At 44.4% G+C, this 10,960-nt stretch overlaps 1 protein-coding gene across 2 annotated transcripts; it reads right to left on the bottom strand.

The window, feature by feature from the left end:
- Positions 1–355: 355 nt before the first annotated feature.
- Positions 356–10,036, bottom strand: mocs1 (molybdenum cofactor synthesis 1). 2 transcript variants are annotated; one of them, XM_076107970.1, is made up of 11 exons: positions 9,739–10,035; positions 7,737–7,848; positions 6,712–6,879; positions 4,981–5,145; positions 4,307–4,368; positions 3,090–3,201; positions 2,480–2,589; positions 2,130–2,240; positions 1,868–1,988; positions 1,732–1,779; positions 356–1,568 (listed from the first exon to the last, which is right to left on the bottom strand). In XM_076107970.1, exons 1-11 carry the CDS (start codon positions 9,934–9,936, stop codon positions 496–498), a joined length of 2,280 nt encoding a protein of 759 aa, XP_075964085.1. In that variant the 5' UTR covers positions 9,937–10,035; the 3' UTR covers positions 356–495. The 2 variants fall into 2 exon arrangements, with proteins under 2 accessions (XP_075964085.1, XP_075964086.1); XM_076107971.1 differs by having other exon boundaries at positions 1,428–1,568; positions 1,717–1,779; positions 9,739–10,036.
- Positions 10,037–10,960: the final 924 nt, after the last annotated feature.

Here is a 10,960-nt window from a genome sequence, read left to right as displayed (position 1 = left end):
GGTTCACTTTGAGGGATCACGTAACTGAACGTTGGTAAAAAGCCACTGGAGTCGGCAGGATGGAGGTGAGACCCTAAGCATGATTCAAGAGTCTTATCAACCCATGGACATTTCATCAGCTATGATATTGTAAAAAGTACTGTGTGTCTGTACGTTTATCTCTATCCACTTCTCATTTAATAGTTCATTGAACACGCTAATGTGCTAACATGTAAACTAACATGTTCTGTTCTCAGTCCTTTGAGGATCATTAAAGGGTTTTCCTGTTCTCCTGTGAGGGTCCTGGGACAGAGGATGTCCTATTTTGTACAAATTATGATGTTGGGCTGTACAAAATAAATTGAAGTTAACTGAATTGAATTGTAACTGGTAATATTTTATTAAGAGCATTAGTGTAACACAGTCCACCGTGATAGTTTGTGAGATGGTTATCGTACGGTGAAGATCTCACACCGGTACAACCATAGTTGAATTTAAAAGGTGGGGGCGAGGGGATCACGAAGGACGATGAAAGTCCCTCTTCCCGCCTGTCTTACTGACCAGTTTCACATCTGTAATGATGATGTCATGGCTCACTGCCTTGCACATGTCATAGATGGTCAGCGCGGCGACGCAGGCGGCCGTCAAAGCCTCCATCTCGACTCCCGTCCTGCCCGTACAGCGGCACGTTGCCGTCACGACCGCGGCGTTCTGCGGCTCAGCGAGGTCGAAGGTGACAGAGATGTGGTCCAATGGGAGCGGGTGGCAGAGCGGGATGAGGGCGGAGGTCTGCTTGGCGGCCATGATGCCAGACAGCTGCGCCGCGGCCAGGGCGTCGCCCTTGGCCAGCTGGTGATCCCGGAGCAGCCGGAAGGCGGTGGGGCCCAAGAGGACGGTGGCGCGGGCCGTGGCTGTTCGACGCGTGGGAGCTTTGCCGCCGACGTCCACCATGGTGGCTCGGCCCTGGGCGTCTGTGTGAGTCAGCTGAGCTTCGGCGACATCATCGGGGTGAGCGTTGCAGACGTTTGTGCCCGGCTGTGCAGGTCGTTTCAGTGTAACACTGGGGTCTTTGCTGGAACTCTGACTGTGGCACAGTCTGACATTGTGTCGTTTGACATCTCTTTTGGCATTCATTAGTTGTGTGCAAAAAACAGGTGCTCCAGGGGTCCTGTTCAAAGCGTAAGGACCCCCGGCTTGTGGGTACCTGAGACGGTCTTCATTAATACTTGAGCTCATGACTTTTGTGCATGCCGTGTTGGTGTGAGCGCTGATGAGATCGAGACCACGGACGAACTCAGAGGAGAGAAGGGGCGCTGCACTAAGGAGGCTGTCCGTGTCCTCACAGTTTTCAGTCTTGATATGTGACCTAACACGGGCCCCCCCACTCATTAAGGGTCTAGAGCAGCAATCACGGGCAGCCTGTGTTAAAGCACGAAGGCACAAGGAAGCCTCTCTGTGCAGGACTGAGCGGCACCGCTGAGAGGCTGCTGCAGAGAGGAATGTGTTGTTTGGAAGAAGGGAAACCACGGGGAGAGCTCTCCGGCTGTCTTGCAACTTTGCCGAAGACGAAGGCCTTTGGGAAGTGGAGCCTGTTGGAAAAACAGAACATCAGTCAGGCACGCTGCCGATTTAGATGCATTATTGATAGTTCAGATCATAAGTTGCACACTGCAGCTCACAGACATGATGATCATAACATCACAAACAGATTGTGAGCAGTGAGGGATCTGTACGTACAGCCAAGTCACCCACCAATGTGGATCATAGGCCTGTTCTTCATCTTCGAGATACTAAACATGCCTGAGGAGATAGAACAGGAAGAGATGGCATAACCCTGAATGATCAGCGGGTATAAATGATGCCATGCGTATAGAGTAAGTGAACACACCTGCATGCTGTTTCTTCTTGCTGCCCACAGCGGCTCCGATGATTTGCAGCAGCTCTTCATCCGATGCCCCGGAGCGCAAGACATCTCTCAGAGACACCTCGGAGCTCCCAAACAAACACACCTGAGAGAAGACCGACAGAGGGAGTGAATACAGCCACGGATGGTTCCAAACAAAGATAGGTGCACGTGCACACACACAGACACACACACAGAGAGCGCACGGTACTTTACATCACGGTACAAAGAGAGACTGTAGCTTTACCTTGAGGTTGCCATCTGCTGTGATACGCAAGCGGTTGCAGGAGCCACAGAAATGTTCGGACATGGAGGTGATGAAGCCCACCTGCCCTGTGAAGCCTGGCACTTTAAACATCTGTAAAGAGACGGAGAGGAGCGTCAAACTATTATCCCCGCGAAAGACTTCTTTGAAAGAAGTTGTTGCAATCACTCAAACCAATGTCTAAGAGCTTGATTACACAGGACACTTCTGGCCATGAGTTAGATTTGTAAATGTTGACTTTAGTTTTCGGTTTACCAACCATTTAATGAATGAAATATTCCAGCACAAGTTGCTAATCGGAGCGTAAACGATGAGCAGTTGGAGGTACCGACCTTGGCAGTTGTGCGTCCGGTTTGAAGCATTTCCAGGTCGGGCCACTGCTGCCTGATGAGGTCCAGCATCTCCTGGTAACTCACCATCTTCTTAAAGTTCCACTTGTTGCCTGCAGAGAGGAGAGAGGCCAGTGGGGGTCAGTGGAGGATGCAGCACATCACAAGCTACGGCACCTTTCAGCTCAGCGGCCGCTCAATGAGCAGCACATCAGTGAGGTTTCACATTAACATCCTGGAACGCGTTTAAAACCAGCTGTGTTGAGTGACCACAAACATATTATACCACTATAAACACTAACCACTGTTTATCAATACCATTTTATTGTTGTTACCTGAACACTGTATATTAAATATTCAACTGGCCTATTTAAGACTTGCTGTAGCAGCAATGAGCATTATAGGCACAATCAATCTGCAATCTTTCATTTTCAAAGTGTATTAATGTGTACGTTCCATGATGGAAACCTGTTGCAGCCTCTGTAACCACTGTGGAATGGCTGGTGGTTTTTCTCATCAGCCGATAAATGTATCCCAGTACAGACCTCTGATCTGTGCCATCGCCAGTAAGTTAGTGGGACTCATCAGACCTGTGTAATAAGGAAGCACTCACCATCGAAGGGCATGTATTCGATGAAGCGCACCTCCAGAGGCTTCTTCTCCGTCAGCGCCACGAAGTCCAGCAGCTCATCCTCGTTGAGGCCTCTCATCACCACACAGTTCACCTGCAGAGGGCAGCAGAGCCGAACAATCGTCTCAGCTCATGGACTAAACCACGCAGTAGCTGGACATTTAAACAACACACTTCCTCTCAAGTGAAAGGACGTACTGCAGTCTATAGCTGCATCACACGGCCTGTAGCTGCTACAAGACTTTGCTGGAATACACCTGGTAGACATCGCATGGCAGCTCGCTGCAGAAGTCACTCCGCCATGTTTGACATCTTAGCCAACATGCTATCATCTGAATGTTTATGGTATCTTTGCATTACAAAAACTCTGTGACAGATGCTCCATTGTTCGTTTCCATGCTCAGTGCAATGAGGAACTATGGTATGCAGTGATTGGTCACACACAGCATATCAGGAAGCAGCTCCTTCATTCACTAACTTCTGGGGGCAAAGTGGAGGAAATCTTATAGTCAGCTATTCTGTTACAACACGGTGCTGCCTCAGCACTTCTGCCATGAAGAGGAAGTAACAAACAGCCTTATCCAGAAATATCTGAAACATTGAAAACTACCATAAAGATTATTCAGAGAGCCTTATCACTGTTGGTTCATTCACATGTAGAACATGGGGAAACCCACTGGAAATAGTTCTCTTTCCTGGCTTTTTTCATTCCAAGTATACTCCAATAATCACAATACTTTGTTTTGCAGCTTCTACGTTAGATATCCATCTGTTTTATACAAATGTTACTAAAAAAATCATAATGAAAAATGAACAAAAGATAAAAACACAAAAACCTAAAGAAATATATTAAGAGAGTTTTAAAAACAAATAAAATGAACTAACGTTTGATGTCCGAACCTCTCACTCCCTCTTTCTGTCATAGATTTAAGGAAATACAATATTATCAGTTACAAACATCAGTTTGAACTTCTATACACAGTTTTATGGACTGTTCTAAAATCGCTAAGTTCTGGTCACATATAACAAAGGAGTGGAGTACAAATCTGTAATGTAATATCTGTAAAGCTCCTCATCCAAACAGTCTAAAGACTCTGAAATATCTAAGTTACTAAATAAAGAAAATGCATATTATTTAATTAACAGTAACACAATGATTTTATTATGACATTTCTTTTTGAAAAGTGTAAATAAAATACCTTGACAGGGTTGAAGCCCATTTCAATGGCCTTATCTATGCCCTCCATGACCTTGTGGAACCCTGTTAAACAAAGACAAGTTTGAAATTGATGATGAATGAATGGTATCAACATTTTGCATTCAACACATTAATCATCCCTTGATATTGTGTTCATTCTGTGCTACCAATTCAAATGTAATGTAGAGCTGGTGTGTGAGTGGAGGGAGGTTGTCTGCAGAAAGGTGTGCTCCTTCAGTCCTCCTCTTGCACCAGCTGGTAACCTTCTCTGTACGAGGTGGGGCTATTGTTTAGTCATCTACAATTCTCATAATCACAATTAAATACCACACGTGTTGTACTTAAAATCTTAACTGAGCTTACTGAAGGCTAAGAGACAAGATTCCTTTCAGGCCATAGCACACACCTAATGTCTGCTAAACCTTTTACTGACAATAGCTGTAGGTGTTGTGGAGGAGGACGGCCTCAGAGAACGCTTTCCTTTCTCCCTCCTGTATTTCCTGCTCTGCCCTGCTGTCGTCTCCACTCCACGTGACTTCAGACGTTACAGGCTCCTTGAGTAACCGAGTGGGACTGACCCACAACAACCGCCACCGCATTGATTTAGTCCGTCCACAACTTGTTAAGGACGGACCTTTCTTGCATCGGACATAGTAGGTCAAATACTTTTACTACCTTTCCGCCTGACAATGAACTCAAACTTGGCAGGGACCAGTGAATCCAGGCTGATGTTGATCAGGTCCAGGCCGGCGTCTTTCAGCTTCGGCAGAAGTCTGGCCAAGTTCATGCCGTTGGTTGTCACTGCAATGGTCTTCAGGCCCTCCAACTTCCTCAGTTCTTCTGCAGAGGGAGAGAGAGCATGGGACAAGGAAGAGAAAGAATGTATATATATTAGTGCTGGGCAAGTTAACGCGTTATTATCGCGTTAACGCATTCATTAATTAACGCCGACAATTATTTTATCGGCGTTAACGCACGTTAACGTTATTATTAAGCAGACATTTTTAACACAAGAACCGGGCAGCGAGCGGTGAAAAGCTGTGTGTGTGTGTGTGTGTGTTTGTGTGGCGTCACTTCCTGCTGCTGCTGCCCCCGCCCCCCCCCCCCCCCCCTTCACTCCAGTCACTCTTACATGCACACGCGCGCGATTGTCTCATTACAGGATCAATCGTGACAATATTAAAATACATATTGTCGTGTTTTTAAATAAACATATAAGCACGTGAGAACAAACTGCTCTTAACTGCAACCCTTTATTAGCATAACTTCCTCATGCACGTTACTGCCACGGTACAGACCCCCTCCAGGTTCCCTTGCTTCACCTACATTCCCCTGGGTCCTAAGTCCCTCCATGTACAGCTTCTTATCACCCTCTATGTACCAACGTACATTCATAACAAATACCACACATATTAGAGTTTTTGTTTGTAATATGTATAATAAGCATATCATTTAGTGATCGCTACTGAGAATTTAACAAACATAAAACATGACGTAGATAGGTTTGCAGTTTTCAAGGTGTATATTTCAAATTGCATCTCTTACACACATGAAGATAAAGTTGTGAACACCGGCTGAATATCTATTATCAGAATCATTATAACTGTATTTTAACTGCTACTGTGTAAAGGGAATAGATAGAAAATCTATGGAAAGATCAGAGTTCATAGAAGAGGCCCACGAAACCTTGAAGATTTGAAGACTTTTTTTGTGTGGAAGAATGGACCAAAATCACACCTGAGCAATGCATGCGACTAGTTTCTCCATACAGGAAGCTGTCATTACCAGCAAAGGCTTTTGTACGAAGTATTAAATAAATTTCAGTAAGCGTGTTCAATACTTTTTCCCTGTGTCATTCCATTTTATTACACATAACTTCATTTCTGAACATATTTGTTACTCTGTTCATTTGGACAGCAACGGGCTGGTTACTGTTTCTACTTGATGCAAATCATTTACTCCAGTCGACAGAAACCTGTGAGGTCACAGTGGTGGCTTGTCACATGACACAGAAATAACAGCAGCTCTTTATGAGGCACTGCTGTCTTTGTGCACGTCATGCTTTAACGTCGCTCACACTCACACTATTGTCAGTGTGAGGGCCGAAACGGTCCATCGACAAATCAGGCTGTAAAATTGTGTCATCAGACTGAGCACATAGCGGTGGTGTGACCAATCACTTCTCCTTCCACAAGTGTGTCTAAACCTGAAGCCATGCATGAAAACATGTCCTGTACCTCATGTCACTGATGCCTAGCTACACCACTTTAGCTCGGATTGTTTTTTAACAACAGTAGTGGTCACGGCCGTGTTTCTACATAAATGCTGATGAGTTCATGTGAGCGACTGGATACCAGAATCACAAAGGACAACACATCTTAACACAGTCTTGCACTAGTTCCTTACTGAGGACATCCAGCACGTCAGGTTTGATGAGGGGCTCTCCTCCAGTGAGGCGGATTTTCTGCACCCCCTCGCGGACGAAGAGGCGAGCCAGGGTCAGTACCTCCGAGGTGGTCAGCAGTTGGCTTCGTGGTGTCAGCTTCACCCCCTCATCTGGCATGCAGTACTGACCTGATCACGAGGGGAAAGTGAAAGACAAGATGGCTCACATATGTCTGTGGCAGATAGAACAACACGTTGAAGGGAGATCAAACGTCGGCGGTGCAGCCATCGTAGCTCAGTTCCACCGACAACGATGGTTTTAAAACGTTTCATCTGCGAGGATAATCGGCCGGCCAGATCGATCGGTCTACTTCTAATACAATATAGCAAATGAAAGCATTATGCTGTTGCTCTAATGTTATTTCCACTGGATCTTTGCATCTCATTGAGTTGTTTATCTTTTCAGTATGTTCAAATGTTCTAGATAGAATAATAGCTCTGCTATGTTCCCAGGTGTCCTCAGTATGTTACTCAAGATGATCTATTATCATCACTATTGATGAACATCAACCTGCCCTCTGATGCAAACTGGTTGTCAAGTCAATTTGAGCCAATTCCCCAAAATATTTCTTAACATGTAATTCTATTGTGCAGTACTTCATTGCATACAACCTGGACCTGTACAACGTGTATTTTGTGTATTTTACTTTTACACTCTATTTCTGCCCCAGGGCTACTTAGATTGCACAGCACTCAATACTTTCATAGAGACAAGTACTGATTGGGATAAACTGAACTTTTGTTCGTGCAACATCCAATGTAATTCTATTTAAATGTATACAAATGAAAAAACATAATTTTATAAATGCTACTTCCTCTTTCTTTGTTAACTACAAGAGAGGATGTGTTTCCATCAGTAAGAGTCGTGGTGGTAGCTATAGTATTGCTGAATGTGGTTTCTTCAAGTAGCTGGATAATCACCAGGAATAAAACAAACCAAAGCAGCTCAGGACCTCTTCAATGTCCACAGTGGGACCTCTACTCACAGCGCAGGTTGCATTTCTCCGTCAGGGAGATGCGCAGGTAGCTGTGCCTCCGTCCAAAGCTGTCAGTCAAGAACGCTGAGAAAGGCAGTATGCTGTCATCTCTCAGCCTCTCCTGGGGAGAAACCCGACAGGTCAACGGCATCGTTACACTCATCGCTCACATGAGCTATTGCTATATTGGCTATTTTGGCTATTGGAAAATAGCCAAAATTAAAAATTCTGGGGAAAACACAGGGATATGTGGTAATCCTGTAGTGGCTTCATTTATAAAAGTATCAACACTTCAAAATGTCTCATTTCCCAGTTTGTACATCCTCGATTCCGTTCCTTGCGCCTTAGTCCCAAGGGAGATGCTGGCAGAGGAGGCAAGGAAGAGACGAGAGGAGAGAGGAGCCGAGGTAACAGGCATTTAACAAATGAAGACATCCTGGCCTTCGGAGCGGTCATTTTAAAGTATTTTTCTTTATTTTATGACAGATAAATATACCAGTGTTCATGACAACTAATGTATTGTGACAAGACTGTACAGATGTCACACATTTCTATTTATTTATTTAACACACACACACACACACACACACACACACACACACACACACACATTCAAATCTATGAATTATTTATTTATGTGTATTATTATTATCGCACAGCTCAGTGTGGTATTAGTACTTTTACTTAAGTTAACGATCTGCCAGCGTCTGCACCAGTCCATGTGTAACCATAGACTGTAGTGGACGTGGTCATCGTGACATCTTCCATTGTTTGTCGACTGCCGTTATGAAGCTTGGCGATTTCGCCGTCGCCATGTTGAATTATGGCTGTCGCCATGTTGAATTATGGCTGTCGCCATGTTGAATTATGGCTGTCGCCATGTTGTTGGTTTTGCAGCCAATGAACGGAGGTTACCATATTTGGAATGCAAAGGAGTGACGTACACGGCTCTGGTAGCGGCAGCGACCTGTCAATCACAGTAAGCCCGCCCTAAAGCATCCCCTGCTTTATGGTCTGTTTGACTCTAAATGGACCATAATGTACTAAATGAACATCATGCTGTATTGAAGAAGACTTGAAACTAGAGATTGAGACCATAAACTCATGTTTACAATGTTTACTGAGGTAATAAATCAAGAGAGAAGTAGAGTCATTTTCTCAGACTTCTATACAACCAGAGGAGTCGCCCCCTGATGGACGCTAGAGAGAATGCAAGTTTTAAGACACTTTTGCATCGGCTTCACTCGACAGAACCGGAGGTGAGCCTTTCGACAACTTTTTACTGCGCCTGGGTTGTATCCCGATGATGTGACGCGTGATATCTCCTCTTTTATCTCTCCTTGGTCTCGAGCCAGAGGAGCGAAGGGAGGCATGAGGAGGCACAACATCTGGAACTGAGGAGGGCCCAGGGACGTGCGCATGGCTTTGTAAACACCTCCGGACATTTGTCTGTCAACAGTGGGCTACTGTTATCAGCAAGCATGTGGGTGGGTTAAACACACTAAAATTAAAAGACTACAGTAATCTGAGGCTAATAGTTTTAAATTCCATCTGGTTTTAAAGCATAAAAACTTTACTTTTGAGAAATGTGTCTTCCTAATTGATTCAGAAGAGACCACTCACGTGCACTGAGGAAGCTGAACTATGACCTTCACACTGCAATGGCTTATCTGCCGTAATGTAACGTTAGTTTATAACATTCAGAGGTTTAGTTTACACGAAGCTCCTAGCTGGTGTAAAAAACAAACAAACATGAAAACCATCTTAACGTTACTACACTGTCGTAAGGCCGGTCTTTAACTTACGTTTAATATTAAGTCCCTAAAAGAGTTCGACAGTTAGTTAAGCCTTTACTTGGCCCTTAACTGGACTGAGGTCGTGGCTACATTACAAACTGACTTCAATCATTAACTAACACCAGCTAACAACTCTATCCAACTGGCCTGAGATCAGACATTCACAGTGAAACAAACCCCAGCACTGAGTATGTCACTTGTTCGGTTAACGTTACCTGTCTTGACCTGGTTTTCAGGGACGAGGAGAAGTTGGCAGCGGATGAAGTCGAGTCTCCAAGTTCAGCCTCATTTTCCTTGTGCGTAGCACTGGAATACAGTCTCCCGTTTACGCGCTGGCCGAAGAGTTTTCTGAAATGTGGTAAACTGGCGTGTCTCCCAAACAGGCGGCAGCACATGCTAGCGTGCGTAGCCATGTTTGTTTCCTGACAGCCCCCTGAGGTTTTCTTTACTTAACTGTTTTCGGGGCTCTTGTCATGAGCTCTGCGCTGCAGTAAAAATATGTCATTCAAGACGAGGGGGAATATCAGGGGCGTGGTCACGCCAGCCAATCGTGCTAACGTACTCCATAAGCACTGGTGCACACTGGGTAGTGTAGTCCGCAGGGGACACAAGCTCTTCAAGTACTTGGTGAGAGACCCTGGAGTCAGCGAAATAAAACTCATTTTTAGAGTGTTTCCACAATATAGCTCTTGATATTTATTCTGATATTTAAAAAGTAAATTGCAGATATCATGTCAATAATACACATGATAATATTGTGTAAATAATTCAGCGCCTCTTACAGTCACGTCCCTGTACAGTTAAGGTTACATAATCACTCTCCACCTCCCTACACCTGAATTTTGAGTGCAATCAATTTGCCAAAAAAAGGACACAAAACACATATTAACAAAGTTAAAGATGAATTTGACTAGTTTCATTTTAAATGTTTCTATAGATACCGTGATAACATCGATGTGTGGAAATCTTTTGTCAAAGATAATTGTGTAGTGAGAATCTGATACCTGACAGCAGGGGCGTTTCTAGGATTCAATGAAAGGGGGGGCTTAGCCCCAAGGGGAGTGGCATGTTAGCGCGCGGCAATTTTTTTGGGGCCCATTTGGGGCCGCGGATATCCATTGTTTCAGACAGTTCATAGATTGGTTCAATCAGAAAGAGTGTGATTTTGCTCTGTAGTTTTGCTTGCATTCGGTATATGATAACACAAGAGACAGAATTTCAGGGTCATAGTGAAATTTGACAACACAAATATGAACTTTTCTCAAATAAAGAATATCCGCGTCACTCCCAAATCCTAATTCTTAAAGGGACCGCACACAATGGATGGAGAATGGACCTGACAGTGTCAACTTTATATCGTTAAGTATGATGATAGGCTATTGGATTGTAATTTGAAGGGGGAGAAAACATACAAACCAGAACGCACGCACATATGTA

The sequence above is a fragment of the Anarhichas minor genome, unplaced genomic scaffold, assembly GCF_050575085.1.
Source record: "Anarhichas minor isolate MPS153535 unplaced genomic scaffold, ASM5057508v1 ptg000040l, whole genome shotgun sequence".
NCBI lineage: Eukaryota > Metazoa > Chordata > Actinopteri > Perciformes > Anarhichadidae > Anarhichas > Anarhichas minor.
This window is presented reverse-complemented; position numbering and strand designations above follow the sequence as displayed.

Excerpts from the sequence above, each read along its gene's own strand:
- mocs1 (XM_076107970.1), bottom strand. The coding sequence starts at position 9,936 with ATGGCTACGCACGCTAGCATGTGCTGCCGCCTGTTTGGGAGACACGCC. Across the intron at positions 7,849-9,738 it reads TGAAAACCAGGTCAAGACAG|GAGAGGCTGAGAGATGACAG; the intron begins GTAACGTTAACC and ends GTTTCTCCCCAG. Across the intron at positions 3,202-4,306 it reads TGGGCTTCAACCCTGTCAAG|GTGAACTGTGTGGTGATGAG; the intron begins GTATTTTATTTA and ends TGCCCTCTGCAG.